General features: G+C 38.8%; 1 protein-coding gene across 1 annotated transcript in view; it reads right to left on the bottom strand.

The window, feature by feature from the left end:
- Positions 1-15,475, bottom strand: part of LOC122798188 (squalene monooxygenase-like) — a 647,600-nt gene extending 632,125 nt beyond the window's left edge. Inside the window, exon 1 of the mRNA XM_044066935.1 lies at positions 15,185-15,475. Within this exon, the coding sequence (XP_043922870.1) occupies positions 15,185-15,449 (265 nt within the window). The 5' untranslated portion in view covers positions 15,450-15,475. The remainder of the gene's footprint in view (positions 1-15,184) is intronic.
- Between the last annotated feature and the right edge of the window lie 4,131 nt (positions 15,476-19,606).

Consider the following 19,606-nt stretch of genomic DNA (forward strand, 5'->3'; position numbering starts at 1 on the left):
CAGTGGCTACAACAGTGTATACACCACTATTACAATGGCAACTCTTCCTGATATAAACAATGACAAACCACAATACCACATTCCATACCTTTTGCAACCTGTAATGTGATCCTAACAAGAGCAATGAATGTGTAATGTGGAATCCTATGTTAGGACAACAAATATGGGAATACATACCTTAACAAACACTGGAAGCATATATGTGCGCACACTCCAAATAACATATTGTGGAAGCAGCTTGTGATGTACTGACAGCATTCACTCTTCTTGAGTACACACCCTCCATCAAGTACAGGGCCTCAATGTCACACCAAGTAATGGTCTGCTGTCCAAGAAGTATGTCCATGACATTTGCTCACTCGCCTGCAACAGAGGCAGCCATGGCTTGTATACATCTTACAAACCATGAAATGGATCCCATATTTGAAAGGTAGCATTCGGGAGTGGGAAAAGTAGCCTTACCTCACCATTGCATATACCATGGCAAACACTGCAGACAGTCATGTATGTGTGTATGATGTATGGGACAACAGTATTCATAAAGATATGTGTAGTGCACGAGCAACACCTCACTCCACCTCAGGGCCACCATCCCCAATTTTTAGCTTGCTGGTGCCAGTGTATACCTTTAGGGTTGCTGTTCATTAGCTGGAACTAGGCCAGTCGACATGGTGTTTGGAATTTGGAACACTGCAAAATAACACTCATGTGTGGTCCGTAGTTGTCAAGCATCTGCAATAAGGCTGAGGATGGGGAGGGGTGTCAGCTTGAAACAGAACAGTGAACTGAAGCATACATCCAAAGCTTGCTAACAATGGCTGTATCTGAACACAGTCAAGGTTATGAATTGTGCCAGACATAACCCTGACTCTACAGCAATAGTGAAGCCACTGTGTGACCTCCAAGGGTTGTGCACATGAGCTGACCTTGCAATCTGGCAGGGTTGGGGGACATTTGTAGGGAGGACTGACCAAATAATGGCAAGTGAAAATGGGAAATGCTAGTATACCTCTTCCAGGAATAGTGACTGCTGTAGTTCATTTAACAGGTGCTTCAACAAACCATTGTGTGAAGGGTGTGCACACTTATGCAAACCACATATTGTATATATCTCATTCAGCATCTACACAACTAACACATTTGTTTGATACTGTATTGGATTGCACAGGTCATATGTCAAATATCAAGAGTGTGTGTAATGTTAATAAATGCAGTATTGTTGCCCCATTGCATATCATAGAATAGGAGGGCATGTCAACAAGGGTGTGTACACTCCTCATAGCCACATTAAGCTTTGAAGGTTGTCAGTGTAACCGGATTTTATTGCACATACATAAACTGCTAATGATAAGATCTGCAAATCAAAGGACAGGCATTAATTATCGACATCAGTCCTCATCATCCCAGGTATGTGTCAGACAAACACATAGGGGCTGTGAGCAACAGAGCAAACATAACTGCCACTTCTGCACATATACACATTCAGCAATGGTGTGTACACTTGTGAGGTATGGTGCACAGTACATACCAGTGTGCTGTACAGGTGCACAGCAATACTGTGTACATGGGTGCAGTGTGTTCCAGGGGAAGAGGCATCACCTACTAAAACAACTCATGCATTACAGAGATGTATAATGTTGGTAACAAGGATTAAGTATGGCTGCAGTGCATGCTGTTGAGTGCCATATGTTATGCATGTTGACTGTTGTGTAATGAGAGGTCTGTGTAATATTTTTGTGCCACCTCACCTGTAAGTAAGTGTGTGTGTGTGTGTGTGTGTGTGTGTGTGTGTGTGTGTGTGTGTGTGTGTGTGTGTGTGTGTGTGTGTGTGTGTGTGTGTGCAGTGTTTGTGAATGGGCCAGAAATCATTCCTCTGGATACACACACACTCTCAGTCACACACAACTTTACGTTTGACAGGACTGAGTATACAAATGCTACATGAATACTGTTTTTTACTATTGTGTTACTCAGTTATCACAAGCACCACAGACACTATAGGGCTGAGGACTACCAAAAGGAATATCTACAGTGATTGACATCAGCACATCATGTGATATTGGCAAATTGGATGTGTAGTGGGTGGGACAGGCCTCATAATGGAATTTTATCTGTCACTGTCTGTATCTCTCTTCCCCACATCTATGTCTGTGTATGTTTAAAATATTATAGTGTGTTGGCTTGGATATGTGTGAGTATTCCTATCCAATGTGTGTGTGAAGCATAAATGGTGTACAATTTGGTGTGTGTGCACAGACATCTGCAAATGACAGATATGTATAGTCCACTGTGTTGTCAGACAAGTGGCTTCATTTTTCTAAGTGTAGGAGCATGCCCAGTATGACCTTCTGTATTGAGTGTGTTAATCCATTCCAGGTAGGGTGTACTCCAGTCCAGGGTTTGGTGTTCTCAACCTACAGATAGCAACCTGTTTCTGCAGGATATCTGTAGATAGGTTGACAAAATGGAGTCAAAATGGGCGACAGGAGGATACGTAACTATTGCTGTCTGTGCTGCTTGTGTTACATGTTTGGTGTTAGTAGAGATATTCAGACATATTTACTGTTTTACACTGTGATGTATTATGTCATTGATTACTGACCGACATAATTATTTGCTCTCAGTTATTTACTGGAAAATACAAGATGAATGAAGCTAAGTCCAGTATTGTGGTCCGCAGCCTACACATTCTTGTACACTCCTGTCATTCTGGAGGGGTAGCTACAGACACCTGCTGATGGGTCTGTGTAACTGGTCCAGCACCTTGGTAGTATGGTGACAGAGAATCCCCTTCTTGTACATATATCAACTTAACAGAATGGCCATATCCCGCTGTGGTCATACCTCTCAGCTGTACAGATTCACCCAGGTTACGCAGAGGCAGAGCTCATATATCTGGTCAGTTCCCCTTCACATTGTGGTTTACGAGTAGGTTTGTAGCCACCCATTACTGGGTTTGCAGGCAGGGCTAGTATTGGCACACATCAGAGTTTTAGACTTCACACACTCCATGATGTCTATGCATCTATACCCGCCAATCTGTTATTCTATCCTCATCCTAATATTATATGAGCAATCTCTGGGAAGTATCCCTATAGTTGTCCCTTCATCCCAGCAGTATTTATGGATTGGTTGACAGTTCATGCAGTAGGACATGGGGGGCATGCTACTGGGATTTGTAATATGGCCTTGCATTTGTGTTTTGTTGACTGTGTTAGTTTGTTATTTGGGACCCCATGAGATACCATACATTGGCACTACAGGTGAGGCACAGACCTTTGACAGAGGACTGTAGGCCATTTGGTAGTGATGCAGGCCATCTGTAGCAGACCAGTGCATTCTGTCACTCCTACATTCCCGGGCTGTGAGCCATTGGATTCTCCTGGAGTGACAGGGTAAGTGTGCAAGGTGTTAGTGGCAATGGTATCTGTACATATTGACCCATTGGTCCAGATGCAGGCAAGGTGCTGCTTACATTTAGGGACACACCTGCATAGGAGACCTCTTCAACATGCTGCATTCTCTGGTTATTTTCATACAGAAGTGGGGTCATACTGTACTCATTTCAAACAGCAAGGATATGACCTGTGATAAACCTGTGGCTGATGGTGGGATGAGCTGAGTGCATGTGTAATATGGAAGCTATTTGCAGCTGACTCACAGATATACCTGGGACATTCCCATTATGCTGCCTTGTGCAGGGACATAGGCAGTCTCTTATTACTTCTTAACTGTGCATTTTGTGGTCTGCCAGTGATTGTCCAGACTACATCACTATTCCATACTACACAGACAACTAATGTGTTTCTAACCCATATGTACAATTCCAAAGTTGTGAGCAGTTGACAGTTACATTTTATGCACTCTGTCTAGGGTACTTCCACCTGTGTGCTGTGCATATGTATGGGTCCACATTCATGGCATGTCCATTTTTCAGACACTGACAGATATTGACATCTGGACAGTGAGTATGGACAACTGCTGACATGGGTATTGCTGAGAAGCATTGTGGTTGGCACTGAAAGTTGTCAAAACATGGCCCTGTCATCCACAGTACTGCCCATGGGCCACAGAGACACAACCCTCCATGCCTACATGGTGGCCACTTACACAAAATATTGAACACATGACAACCTAACACATGGACCCCAACATATTGTACAAATGCAACAATCTATCCTGTAGATTGGGCCAGCTCGGGTAATCTGTGTGCCACTCTTATTACACCTCACATTTACATGTTACTGCATTTCTACATAGGATTGTGGGGGGGGGCACCTGACAACTTTAAATCGTTGCTATGACTGTACTGGTATTTCAGGTACTCTGTTGGCTTCCATTTCATTTTGTATTTTGACCTATCATGCAGACTGGAGGCATATCAGTAGTGCACAGATCTTAGGTTTTATTGACCTACATTTCAGTTTCAGACTTCTTACCCTTCAGAACTGACATACAATTGCTAGACCTGTTGTAGTCTGTCTGTGTAGGTCTGGAGGGGGCTGTTACCCATTGCCATCAATTGGAGACCTTAGCCCAGCCTTTCTTTATGGTCATCTACACCTGTCCTGCTGGCTGAGGCTGGTGGTGGGCATGTGAGCCTCACTGACATGCATGTGTGTGTCCTATGGATACACATTTGGGCCACCACATGTACTGCAGTGGGATTTGTCACCTTGTCTAGTACTGCCTAGTATGTTGACAGCAGGATTCGTTATGGATTTCATGCTGCCCATATAGGTGTACACTATCTGATGCCATCCCATTCAGCCACCTGATTCACTTGCAAGCTCACATCCATACCATAGATGCAACTATCAGAACATACTACTCCATTCAGCAATTGATAGGAAGACTGACTTACCTTGTGGCTGTGCCAGTGTTGCGGACAGTGCTGGAGGGATGACTATGTTGGATGCACATAGTACACTCCCTATACATGGTAAAGCACATGAAGTGTCATGTTTGGCATATCTTTTACTGTATGTGAGAGTCAGACAGAGGTGTCATTCCCTGGGTCCCTACCATGTCATTGTATGTGGTATGCATTGTCTCTTTGCCAAGGCCTGGGCATACTGGGCACACCTCCTTCTGCCTATATGGGAAGGCTCAGGTAGTTCCTCCTCAGAGTCCCTCTGTGCCTTGGCAATGGTGGGGACTGTGTGGCCTTACCCCATGCTGTTCCTGCAGCAGCTGTTTCTGCAGTATCATATTGTGTAGCATGGCACATACTATGAACATTTGTGTACATGAAGCTGGAGAGTATGGCAAGGCTCCACCAGATATGTCTATGCAGTGGAACCATGACTTGAGCATCCCAAACACATGGTCTATTATGATTCTGGTTTGTACGTGTGCCTCATTATGGAGTTCTTGTTCAGGTGTGTGAGCATTTCTGAGGGGTATCATCAGCCATGGCTCCAGTGCATAGCCTGCATCCCCCACTAGATGGCCATATGGGATCTCCCCACTGACAAATGCCTGGTACAGCTGTGTTATATACCAGATGAGGGAGTTGTGAAAGCTTCCAGAACTGCCAGCACACACATTCAGGATAATGCCCTGGGCATCACACATGACCTGGCAGTTGATGGAGGGGAAGCCCTTGAGGTTTATGTAGACCCTACCCTGCTCACCGGGTGGTGCTTTGATGTGTATGTGCATGCAGTCTATAGCACCCACTACCTCAGGGTATTCTGCTATTTGGTGGAAGAGATGCATATTGCTGGTTAATGCCTCACGGGTGTTGAGGAAATATGTGTGCTCATCGGCATGTGCTGACATGGCATCCGGGAACTGGTGGATTACCCTGGATGCTGATGCCTGTGAGATCCCCATGATATCCCCAGTTGCCCTTTGGAAGATACTTGTGGCTAGTATTCTTAAGCCTACACATACCTTGGTATCCACTGGTATGGGTTTTCCTCTGTTGATTCTGTGTGTGAGGCATGGCCAGCACAGCTCGACAATTTGCTGCAAAATGTCCCTGTCCACCCTCACTATGTGTTGGTCATCAGCATTTACATCCTCACTACCCGCAGTGTCTATGCACATATTGATTTATGACAGCAACAGCAGCCCCTAACATTTTTAGTTTTGTCAGGTAAAATTTCCCCTATCTGTGTACACCGGTGGTGTAGAATTTGTGGGAAAAAACAGACTGGAAGGTGTTTGCATAGTTTATAGTAGTGTGCTAGACTGTTTCATGTGTAAGGCTGATTCTGATACATTTCACCTGCCAGCTATGCTAGTTCTGCTTGATTGCCTACCTACTGCTGTTTTCCCTTCCCATTGCCTTCCCATTTAAGCCCCGCATACCCAGAGCTCAGATGTAAAAGAGTTGCTTTTTCCTGTTTTTTTTTTTTTAGTTTAAAACCCAGTGGGCAGTGCCCACACCCATTTAGGCAATGTAGACACTGCTAGGCAGCCTCAGACACAGCCCTTTTGCTTAGCTAAGGGCAAACATGGGCTACAGAGCTCCAATAAGCTGACAGTATGTATGTATAACACTCCCCCTTATGAGGTCATCCACCTCTTATACATATACAATGGTGTTGCTGCACCTACACAGTTGGGTGCAAGCTAACACTGAGAGGAAATCTGTGATTCAGTATCAGTCTCCTCATTTTCATAAAACAGAATGCTAATTCATAGTTACCACACTCACACTCAGGCTTCCCCCTTAGCAATCACTATTCTCTGGTATTGTTGTCTTATGCATGCCATTGACTATTATGGCAAAATGCTGATTTGGGTTTAAAAGCTTATTTCCAACTTTTTTTCTTATTTTTGGGTCAATCCCATTTGCACATTGCTACCCTACACTTAAACAGCTGAAATCAGCCCAAAAAAAAGTTATTTTTTATAATTTTGCAACTATTTCTCATGCCAATGGCCATATATTTGGCCATTGGCATGCCTACTAAATTCCAGCCCATTCACATTTTTGGGACTGTTAATCACAACCTAACTCTCTTCCACAGTACTAGTACATCACTAAGTTTGTAGAGATTATATGTTTTGAATCATAGAATAAAATATGTCCAACTTAAAAAGATAAACTACACATTTGTACTTCAAGTAGCCAATACCGTAATCTCATTGGTTTTAGATGCACTTACTGAAGAAAGGTTTGCCAAAGAGATTGTTAAAAAGATTATTACTTACAATGAAAATAGTCATGATTTTTGTGTGATAAATTCATTCTAGGATTCAGAAATCTTACCATATTGTGGAAGCCTTAACCCTAACAATTTCCACATTTCAGTCAGCCTTTTGGATGTAGAGACTATGGTTTTCTCCTGGTGGTAGCACATGAAGAGCAGCCTTGCTGAGGAACCTACATGCTTATAACATAATCTAGGGGAGTGATGGAATGGCCTACATATATATATATATATATATATATATATATATATCTATATATATATATATATATATATATATATAAGTCTACCTGAAAACGCCGAAAGTGCACAACACCGATGACGAGAACACCAACACCGGAAGATCGAGAACGGAGAAGACTGACAGTTGAGAATACCAATGCTGAGAACACTAACATGTTAAGGTAAGTGTGTGATAGGGACGGACGTTAGGGTCAGGGTGTGGGTAAGGTAAGTCTGTGATAGTGACGGATGTTAGGGTAGGGTACAGGTCAGGTAAGTGTGCGATAGTGATGGACTTTAGGTTTAGGGGCAGGTTAATTGAGTTAGGGTTAGGGTGGGGGTAAGGTAAGTGTGCGATAGTGACGGACTTGAGGATTAGGGGTGGATTAAGTGAGTTAGGGTTAGGGTGTGGGTAAGGTAAGTGTGCGATAGTGACAGAGTTAAGGGTTAGGGGCGGATTAAGTGAGTTAGGGTTAGGGTGTGGGTAAGGTAAGTGTGCGATAGTGACGGACCTTAGGGTTAGGGTTTGGGTTAAGGCTAGTGCATAGATAGTTGTGTATGTAAGGTTTAGTGTAGGTTTGTAAGGTTTTTGGTGTGCTTGTGTTGTGTGTGTGTTTTCGGGAAAGGTATTTGTTTTGTTGATTGTCGGGATTTTGGTTTGTCGGGCATGTGAAGTTTTGTATTTTTTAACTTTCTTTTTTTGTCGTTTTTTTCATGTCAGTTATTTCGTTGTCTGTGTTTTGGCATGTCGGTGTTATTAGGTAGACCCATATATATATATGTATGTGTGTGTGTATATATATATATATATATATATATATATATATATATATATATATATATATATATATATATATATATATATATATATATGCCCACAGCTACAGTATATTGTTTGCATGGAAAGAAACATCACTCTGTTAATTTTCCTTTCCACATGGTGAATTCTTAATAACTAGTAAAGCTAGAAGTAATCATTATGATTATCTTCTGTAAACTTAGAAGAATATGACGATTTTTTGTAAAAGAAGTTATAAGTGGAATAGTGTTATAACTGCCTATTGAAAACTGACTTCTACAGCTATACAAGTGATACTTCAAAAGAATGCAAGTTGACAGAATAGTGAGAGTTATCAATTTAATGAAAGGAACTGGCAAAATAACCAATAAGCTGTAATACATTTAAAAATGAGCAGCCTTATATATATATATATATATATATATATATATATATATATATATATATATATATATATATATTTATTTATTTATTTATTTTTATCATGATTATGTATTATTGCCTTTAACTTTCTTGTGGTGTGACTTATATAAAACAAATTTGAGGAGAATAGCAGAGCATAAATAGCAAGTGTAGAACTGCAGTTGTAATGTTCTACTGTTTAAAAAAGCTCCTTTTAATGTGGCATAAATTAAATCATTGATTACTGTTCTTATAGCTGTCAAAATATCTAGGTCTACAAAAATGACTGTGTACCAATATATCTTTAAGGTTACAGCAATGACAGCAAAAGATATAATTGGTAGAGTGCACATATTTTTATGAGAAAGTGAATCCGTGGGTATCATACCCCAAATTCTCCTTAACAATATCGACAATATCAGACTCATCTCTTTATCTGTTTTGCAAAAAAAATTAAAGACCATTAAAATGACATTGATGCCAACAGTTTTGCATATTCTTGGTTAGCAATGTGCATGGATTGACAAAGCAGACTGTGGCATAGATGGCCTGAGATCAGTTAGTCATCTAAATGTTAGAATGGCAAGTCATGAAGGGTAGAAGTGATAGCCTGATGGCAGTTTCTCTGTTTTGTAGAAGAAAAGTAGAGTGATACACTATGTAAATATGTACTGTGGAGAGATACAGAGCTGAATATGCACGGAACAAGCAAGGACCTTGGATGAAGTCACAGCACAAATACAAGGAGAACTGCATATAAACAAATATGCTATATGCAAAGTCAATATAATGGTAGATAAACTTTATTAAATCAAAATTATACCAGTAGCAATACAAACACATTTCAACTATAATATTCTTCAGGTAAGTTACAAATCAAGTCCTCCCAGTGTTCCCTATCTAAATAGATCACATGACAAGTTTAATTAAATATATATATGCATAAATTAGAATGAATAGCATTTTTTTATAAAATCAGTGACTTTACATAAACTGTAATAGCACATGCATCAAAATAATGTAAACAGGGGGGTATGCCATAGATATCAAATTGCTAACAGCACAAAGTCTTAGCTCTGTTTCTTTTCTTTTTTATTTTGACAGGATTTTATTATACAAAATTAAAAAAATCTTATTTTATTATACATTTTGAGTCTTTCAAACAAGCTTGGACAACTACTTGAAAGAAAAAACATTTTTTATATATTTTTTCTTTGATTTTTTTCCTGTTAGAAGTTTTACTGACTGTTGTGACAGAATGAGCCACTCAAAAGTGAACTGTCAAGACAACTCACTGTAAAAGGAATTACAGTCTATAATGGGCAACATCTAGGAGCTTTCTTTTAAATTTCATAAACTTGAGATCAAAATGGACAATATAAAAGAAGATTCCAAGAAACAAGCATAAATGTTAAAGGATATCATAAAACAACAATCTGTTCAGATCTTACCAATAGAAGAAACATTAAATGGCCTGGTTAGCAGAATGGCAAATAGTGAGAATCATAGAGAATTTCTGTTAAGACAAAATACTTTGCTTATGGAAAAACTAGAGGACATAGAAAGTAGATCTAGAAGAAATAATAATAGGATATATGGAATATCAAAAAAATAAGAAGGAGACAATTTGTTGCAGCTTTTAAATAACTGGATACCTAAAATTCTAAATATGCAGAAGGTCTCTCTTTTGGTATTGAGAGAGCCCATAGATTTCATTTGACTTCTTTGTAGAAAAATACTCTGGTTCCTAGCTCTATTGTTGCAAAATTTATCTCTAGCCAAGACAAGGACCTGATACAGAAGACTGCTTGAGCTAATTCTCTGATAAAAATAAATAACATTACCAGCTTTGACAATGACTTTACGGCACCTGTTATGATCAAAAGGAAAGCATGTGTTACATTCATAAAATACTTAGAGAAGCTAAACATTAAAGCCAGACTAATTTTTCAAGCCAGAAGTAGGATCGTTTTATAAGAAGGTCAGAAAAATGTTAGTTCTCTAGAAGATGCAGTAGAATTTTCTCAGAAAAAGAAATTTCTTTATCAATCAGAAAATATGGATTGGACTCTTGTCATCTTAATGAGACAAGCAACAAGAAAGGATTTGTCTTTGAAGGACACAAACAAGAAAAAAAAATGAAAAGTAATGATGTTCTCATTTTCTGTTTTGCCTAAATAGCTTTCTCACAGGTATTCAATTTTGTCATCTATTACAGCTCATCATCAAATACAAGGTAAAATGAACAAAAAATGTTTATACTTTATCAAAATACCTTTTATATAGTATCTTAAATAGTGTATACATGATATTATTACGATTACTTATAAGTCCCTTTGGTATTTTATTTTAATTCTCTCTACTATTATTTTCAAACATAGAGAATAGTGCATTTGTGGTGATGGGGGTGTGTTGAAACTATCTGAGATAGTAATATATATATATATATATATATATATATATATATATATATATATATATATATATATGTATATATAGTATATCATGTTGTGTGTTTAACTTCCTACTAACATCTCTCTCTCTCTCTCTCTGTCTCCCTAAAACCTCATACTGTAAAAGCAAGTGGTGAATGCCTGTAAGAGATCTGAGTTTTCTTTTTATATACAGGTTTGTTTGTTTTAGCTCCTGCGTGTGCAAACATTTTATTAGAAAAATGATAATGATTGAAAACATGCAGGAGTAGTACAAAAAACAGTTTTCAAAAACCTCTACCAAAATGAAGCATAACAGCAAATCAGGATTTCTCCAAGAGCCACCATACCTCTCCACTTATTTGCACAATAATCCATCTATAGTAATTCAAGTAAAAATCATGTGCACAGAAACAGTTGTAGTTTTGATTACCTTTCCCTCACCCCCCCCCCCCATTTTTTACTGCACAATTTGGTAGTGGTGGTGGTGGTTTAAAGGTATCAAGTGTCCACTCCCTTCACTCCAGTCTTGACAAGACAATTATGCATCGTGCATCACCTAAAAGGTTACACTCTGTAGTGGAAGTGCATGATGGCATCATGTTTACTTTTAGCTTTTTTTTGAGAAATCACATTCTTCTTTGCTTTTTATGAACAGTTTATGGAATCAGTTGTAATTACAGCATTTATTGGTTTATGTAAAATGTTTGTAAACATTCACTTGCTGCCTGAAAATGCTTCCCATGATATAGCTCATATCATGAAAAAGCAAGATATTCCAGGTTTATAAATACATTTTCCAATTTAGAAAACACAAGTCTACAAATATAGGTTGGGCTCTAAAATAATCTGCTATAAAACTATGTGTGCCTGCGAGACCCAGGGTCACTTCCAGGGATTTCTAACTACAAATACTCTCTATAGCTGATGGTTATATCATTTTATCTTTGCTTTAATTCATACCAGTAAATGCACATCTTAAACTTACCAGCTGTAATATCTGGTCACACTATATGTATTGTCTTTACTGCTGTGCAGTTATCATGTTTCTTTAATCTAGTGTAATATATCATACCTCTCAATTTCTCAGAGCAAGAAATCTGGACAATGCCAAAATAATGATGGGACATAGTCCCAAAAATAGGGACATATTTTAAATATTGCTCCTGTAAATTCAGATAGTGGCTAGAATAACAGGTTTTGCATTATTATATATTTTCTGAGGGTTATGAAGTCTGAAATTGAAATGTCTCCCATTATTTATTATTATTTAGTGACTTCAACCTTCATGTTGGTATCCCACAGTTGCATTCCAGTGGGCAGGGTTGCACAATTGTGCATGCAAATTTTATGTTAATCAATGTCCTGATTTTTGGCCATTTGTACCAAATTTTCCTGTGCCTTTTCCAGATTTTTGATGTTTCCAGGTTGAGAAGTAGGATCAGAGGGTCCTTCAAAATTTAATCCAGCTGAGGAAAACTCCTACTCAAAACAATCAGTTGGCAAAGTTCTGCTGTAGGACTCTTTGCAAGAAGGCCTGGAAAGCAAGTGATTATTCTTTTCCTTTGACAGGAATGTTCTGTATACTTTTCCTCACTTTTCACTAACACCCAGGGTAATTCTGAAAATTTAGAAGGACTCTCCAAGAAACATTGTGGTGACTTCCTTCTGGCCCAGGCATCAGTGGTTCTCCCTTCTTCCAGAAAAGGCCAGAGGCACTTTCCAAAAGCTTCTTCATAGACTGTATTTGCTTACGTAACCTCAGGGATGTTAGATACATGCCAACACCAAACAATTATAACTGGTTACCTGAATGATAGGCTTCTAATGCCTTTTAAGAAACTTGTTTTCTGAAGATATTCATCAGGTATTAATGGAGACAAAAAAAACTGCTACTAGACATTATATCGTCAGCAAATGGAAAAGGTTTTCTAGTTGCTGCCAACACAATAACCAGATCCCATTCAAGGCTCCTGTTTCTCTTGGCTGTTCAGTATTTGCATAAGTTACTTTCCTTTGCCCTGTCTTGCTCCTCAATCAAGGTTCATTTGTCAGCCATTTAAGCATGTCTACCCTTGGATATCCTTCTTTTAATGCACTCTCATGTTAAAATAGTTTTAAATGAGGTATTGCATATGAAGCCACCTGGAAACTTATAGCTCCTCCTTGGGATCTTAAATACATGATTTTTATGTTGTGTTAAATGAAGGATCCCTACTCTTTTCAGTAGATGCATTGTGATCCTTTCCATCTACCTGAGCTACCACCAGCTGAAGCAGATGAGAATCGGGTTTAATATCCCCATAATGCTGCACTGCAGTTTCAGAAATTCAATATCCTGGACTCGGAATAGAACCCACAGCCTTCTGGTCTTCCAGCACCAAATTCAGGTGTGCAACAAAAATGTAGCAACAAAAGGAACCAACAGAATAGTGGACTCACCTAACTTGACTACCTTCCCCATAAATTGTGTGGCCCTGGAACATGTTTATATTAGTTATAGGGGTTTGGTGGCATAGCCCCTCAAAACACCCAGGAAAGACTTGACAAGTTCATTTGAGAAACAAGGGAATTATGCCCAAATACAAAGTATGCCAAGGAGTTCACAAATGAGCACTATAAGTAAGCAATTCCTAAGGGACATTACCATGGGTGTACCACACAACGTCACGCCTCCATGTGAGGAGTGCACACACCCCCACTCTCTTGCCACTTTATGATTCTCTCTCCAAAGTGGTATATGTTTTGGGGTAAATATATAATTACACATTACTGTAAACTCTCTAATTCACTTGGTACAAAATTGTGCAGCTTCAGAATGGGCATATTCACACAGCAGGGCTGTGTGTGGCACATTCCCCACATGGGATACAGGAAGGCTAACAATACACATTGCTATTCCTTCTTCTTTTATCTTCAGGGTATTATTTCATATTTATTTTGTGATTTTATTATCAACGTCTTGTAGGTGTCTGTCTTTTATGTTTGGTATTTTGTGTTTCAGTAGCTTACAATTTAGGATTACATAACAAACGTTTACCCATTTATAGAAAACCCTGACTGTTTTGGGCATGGTGTTTTTTTAGAAGGGAAGAATACATTTCCTCTACCCTCTGTGAATTTGTAGTGAAGGCACTTAAGAAGTATCATTTAGGTTACATGTGATTTGTTATGCTATGTGGAGTGTTGCATAAAGAAGCAGAAAAGAGAAGAAAAACGTAATGTGGCCATGTATGTTGAAACACCTTGGGGAAGAGTTCAGGTTGTAAATATGTGAAACTAAATCTACCTGAATTATCCTTATATAAGCTCATTAAATATCTGGCTTTGGTACCCAAGCATAACCAGTAGTACGGATGACCAGTTATAAATCCTCTTCCCTGAAGCACTGTTTTTGTATCAGGTCAGGACCAGAGGTAATTCTTCATCAGCATGGAACCATAGGCTGCCTTTTCCACATGCCTAGTATTGCAAGCTGACAACTGTTGAATGCTAATAATGTAACTGTATTCCTTTTCTTCCCTGTCACATTCTGTTTATTCACCCTCCATCAGCAGTAATGCTTTCTGTAAGGCTCACCCAAGGACATCTCCCATAAATGGTGTGCCCTTTCCTCATATAACAAACAGCAATAGGATCCACGACAGCAGCAAATTGAAAGGGACAAGTACGTGAAAAGAACCTCAATGAGCAGTTACATCAGTAAATAAACAATGCTGCTCCACACCATTTCATAAAACTCATATACTGCATCTGTTTCAATCTGTAGTAAACACAACCAAATGTTGCAGAAAATACTTTAAAAATTCACAGCTGTGTCTGCCTGCAAAGTAAAAGTGTGAACCCCTTGGATAGAAAAGAAAAAAATAGTACATCATATAAACAATACTTCACTATATTTCAAAGTGAAGTGGCAAAGCTTTCATGTCAGCATGGAGCTGGAAGTAAAAGGATCACACAAAGGAAACTTTAATAGTTCCTGAAGTGTAATCTCCCCTTCTCCCTAGAGTATTGAAACCTGAGCCCTCTATTTAAAAGCTCTCTGAATGTAAACAATAGGATCACATGACCTACCAGGTAAACCAAAAAAAAAAATCAGACTAGCAGACAATAGTGGCATTGTAACTTTAATCTCAGGAAATTCCAAGAGCTATTATACAAACCATGAAGTCCAAGTTCTTGCAGTAATTTGATTCCTCCAGGTTGCACAATTTCTCCAGCAATTGTGTCAGGTTCCTTCATGTCTCTTTCTATCATGGTTACCTTTCTCCCATCTTTTGCCATCACTGTAGCAAATGCTGCTCCGAGTATACCACCGCCAACAACAATAATATCTGGTTCTTCCACAGCTGATTCACGGCTCAGTGGCTCAGTACACGGTGCTGAATTATGTTGATTTCGATACTGCATCTGAGGTTCAAAATACATAGTTTGAGGTCCAAGAGTTCTACTTTAAATAGTAAAATAACTGCAATTCCAGCAATCCCTGAGAAAACCAGCAGTAGTTAAAGCACAATATGAATAGCCAAGCTGAATTTTTCCTGACAAAACATAGCGCATCTCAATGAAATGAATAGATATTGTTTTTCAGCTAGGTAATGTACTCACAGATTGAGTCACAAATCAGGGACTTAGAAGATAAACGTCATCTAATATTATTTATTTTAGTTACCAAAATAAGAGTAGAAACCAAGATGTCAAAAGAACATTTAAAGCTAATGCTGCTTTGCAAACTGAACTGTTATACTATGCAAAGTGCTGGGTTTGCAGATTATGCATATACTCATCATATTACAGAATGGCTTAAATGACTGGCCAGGTTTTTCAAAGAATTATTTATTTATTTATTGATTGGGAAAGTTCACTGGGTTAAAAACCCATTTTCAGTGAAGGCCTGGGGAGAAAAGCTCCACAAATATTACAAATAAATGAGTACAACATGAGTAATTAGGTATTACATGGAGAGAGCAAAGACGTACAAATATTACATGGATACAAACAAAGACATATACAATATAATACAATACAGTATGAGCAAAAATAATACAAAGCTAGATGAGAGTTGATTTAATAGGCCACAGAAAGATGGGGTCCATATCATTTGTGTTTTGTCGCAGCATAAAGTTGAAATGTTAGGTATCAAAAATAATAAAGGTTATAGAACTGGTTTTAGCACAATACAGGGTAATATTTTAGGATTGTTTCATGGTGGCCTGTTTGCTAGGCAAGGGCAGGATGGGTTGTTTAGGTAGTATGATTTTAGTGCTGCCTTAAAGCTTTTTATGCAGTCCATTTGCGTTATATGTAGGGTAAAGCATTCCATAGCTTGGTAATGCTGTGGGAGTACAGACATTGCCCAGCTCTTTTGCTAGGTTTTGTTATAGTGAGCAGCTGTTTGTCTGTGGATCTTAGTGTTTGTGTGAGATTATATGTTTGTAGGATGGAGCTGAGTGCTGGACAGTCACTAGGACTGAAGATTAATTTGTAGGCTAAGTTTAGTTGGGTATAGTGGAGGAGGCGGGGAAACTCTAGCCAATTTTATTCTGCAGTAGCATGGGAATGATGTGAATGGTGAGGTTTCCCTGTGCCAAATTTGGCTATTTTATAATAGCAGGATTGTAGTTTGTTACTAATGGTCAAGTTAAGGTTAGTGAAGATAGCACTACCATATAGAAGGGAGAGGATGAGTAAGGTGTTGGCAAGTTTAGTTCTGGTATGGTTGTCCAGATAAAGTTTGTGGCAATAGAGTTTACCTAGTTATGTTTTCTTTATTGTGCTGAGAATACGTGGCTCAAAGGTGAGTCTATCATCTATCGTTATGCCTAGTAATTTTGCAGTTTTCACTATTTCAATTTCGGTTCCATCTTTAGAGAGTATTTTGAAGTCTATATCTGGTGATTTTGTAGAGAAGAGTAAAAGTTTTGTTTTTTTGGCATTCAACAGGAGTTGTGCATAATTTAGCCAAGATTTGATTGATGTAAAAGCCTTTTGAGTAACTGTAAGGAGTTTTGAGACATTGTTGGGGGTAGATATTAGTGTGGAGTCATCAGCATATTGGATGAGACTTTGAATGTGGGGGCTTTATGGAGGTCATTGATGAAGATATTAAAGAGCAGTGGCCCTAAGATGGATCCTTGTAGGACTCCTATGTTGTTTGCTTTATAATCAGATACGACAAAATTCCATCTTACTGATTGTTCCCTATTTTTTAGGTAGGAGGTGAACTACTTAAGAGATTGAGAGGAGCATCCTAATTTTGATAGCTGGAGTAATAGCTTAGTGTGTGATACTGTATTGAAAGCCTTAGATAAATCCAATAGGATTACTGAGGAAGGCTGAGAAGTATCTATGGCCTTGTTAACCGTATCAGTAAATGAGAGTAGGGCTGTGATGGTGTTATGCGTTGGGCAGAACCCATGTTGAGTGGGGGCCAGAAGGGCATTATCAGAGAGGTATTTGAGTAGCTGTGTTTGAACACATTTTTCTAAGATCTTTGATAGTGGAGACAGAATGAAGATGGGGTGATAGTTAGATCTTGAGAGCTTCCACCTTTGTGCAAAGGTGTGATAATGGAATTTTTCCACAATTGGGGAACATAGGTTTGAGAGAGAGAGAGGTTTATAAGAATGCTAATAGGATATGCAATTGCCCTTGCTGCTTGTTGTAGAAATTCTGGTGGAAGATTATCTGCTGAAACTGAACAAGGTTTGAGTTTGTTTAGGTGTTTGAAAATTAAAGTGGTGGGTAAAGGCTGAATTGTAAATGAATAGACTGAGAGACTATCAATGGTTTTGTCTGCTAAGTGGGGATGGTTGGTATCAAGTAAGGAATTAGTGGTATCAAGTAAGGAATTAGTGGTATATAGAGAGTTTGGGTCTGGAGATGGGTCCCTGAGTAGCTTTTGAATGATGGTAATAAAATGGGTATTAAAGTCATGGGATATTAGTTGCGGAGTTTTGTCAGGTGCTGGAGAAGGGTTTTGTGTGGTGAAAGGGTTTAGTAGGGCAGAGATAGATCTACAGAACTTTTTGGGATTGTTATATGAGGTGAATAGCTTAGTAGAGAAGTAGTTTTTTTATCTTGTATCATTAACTTTTTTGTTGTATTACGGAGTTGCTTGTAATTGAGTACATTTTGTTTAGTTCTATTTTTCTCTAAAGTTCCCATGCTTTGTCTCTAAGAAGGAGACTTTACTAGGGCTGTTTTGTTAACCAAGGGGCGTGATTAACCCCCGGATTCAATAATCTTTCATGCAGGACTAGCTTAGTTCTGCACAGAAATGACCGTTTAGGAGCACCATGGCAGCACGCCATGCACATTAATGAAGGCTCGCTGCCTGAGCTTCCAAACGGACACAGAGCATGGACAAGTGCAGGGGGCGTGTCTGAGAGCAGAGCTCTCACAATATACATGCCCCTGCAGTCAAGAACTGCAGTTTAGCTAGTACAATGAGTGAGACCGCTCATAGGGGGTTGCATACCTCCAGCAACATCTTCCCCAAGTTTATAAGAGCAGTAGTTAAAATATAAAAATAAAAACAAGTTAATTTTTTTTTTATCAAACAGATAACATTTAACAGTAGGTGCGCAGGTTTGCCCATTGCTTAGCTATGTATACTGCAGCTGAAATGGCACAAGACGATAAATATCAATATATATGCAAATGAAGCAGTACTGCAATAGTGTAGTGGTCAGAGCATTCACCTTATGAGCAGTCATTCTCGGTTCGAGTATCACTCCAGTACATTCCATTTTCCATGTCAAATCACTTTATGAACAATATTCTTTGTTGCATAACCTACTAAATAACATATATTTGTGAACTGGAGTACTGCCTTAAATGCAGATATGAGGTGTCATTGTAATAATGTTGTAAAACCCACAGATAAACAAAAGTGTCCCATACAGTAGATGTACACATGAATCAGGGATACAAATTGAAGGTATAATGTGTAATGAATGATAATCCATAAAGTTTCAAAATCCACCACCTACCAAAAAAACATTTTACATTTCTGTCTAAATTAGTGCGGGGGTAAGTGGAAGTAAGCACTATTAAGCAGTAATAAGTGGGAATAAGCATATTTAAGCAGCAGTAATCGGGTTTAAGCCTGTTTGCATGGGGGTAAGCTATGCGCACATAGGTTAAACAATATTGAAGCTAACTCTCTGTAAGCATATGTAACCAGAAGTTAGCATTACTTACCATGGCGCAGACCCACACAAATCCACTTACAATTGCTTAAAAGTGCCTTACTCACTCTGTATGCAACAGACGCTGTTCTGGCCAGAAACAAAATAAACAGCCCTTGCAGGTCTTAAACCCAGGACACTATAGTCACAGTAGTTAACCAGTAAGCCATCAGAGCAGTACATAAGGTCGAGGTATCACTAAACAGATCCTCAGTACAGGAATATTAAACTTAACATGTGAAAGGAATCTATATACAGTTTTATGTTATATAACCTACTACATAACATAAATATGTGAACTGGAGTACTGCATCAAGTCCAGATGTGAGGTGTCATTGTAATAAAGTGCTGAAATCCCCTAATAAACACAAGGACCCCATACAGTGTACGCAC

The sequence above is a fragment of the Protopterus annectens genome, chromosome 3.part1 (assembly GCF_019279795.1).
Source record: "Protopterus annectens isolate FY-2018-M chromosome 3.part1, PAN1.0, whole genome shotgun sequence".
NCBI classification, from domain to species: Eukaryota; Metazoa; Chordata; order Ceratodontiformes; family Protopteridae; genus Protopterus; species Protopterus annectens.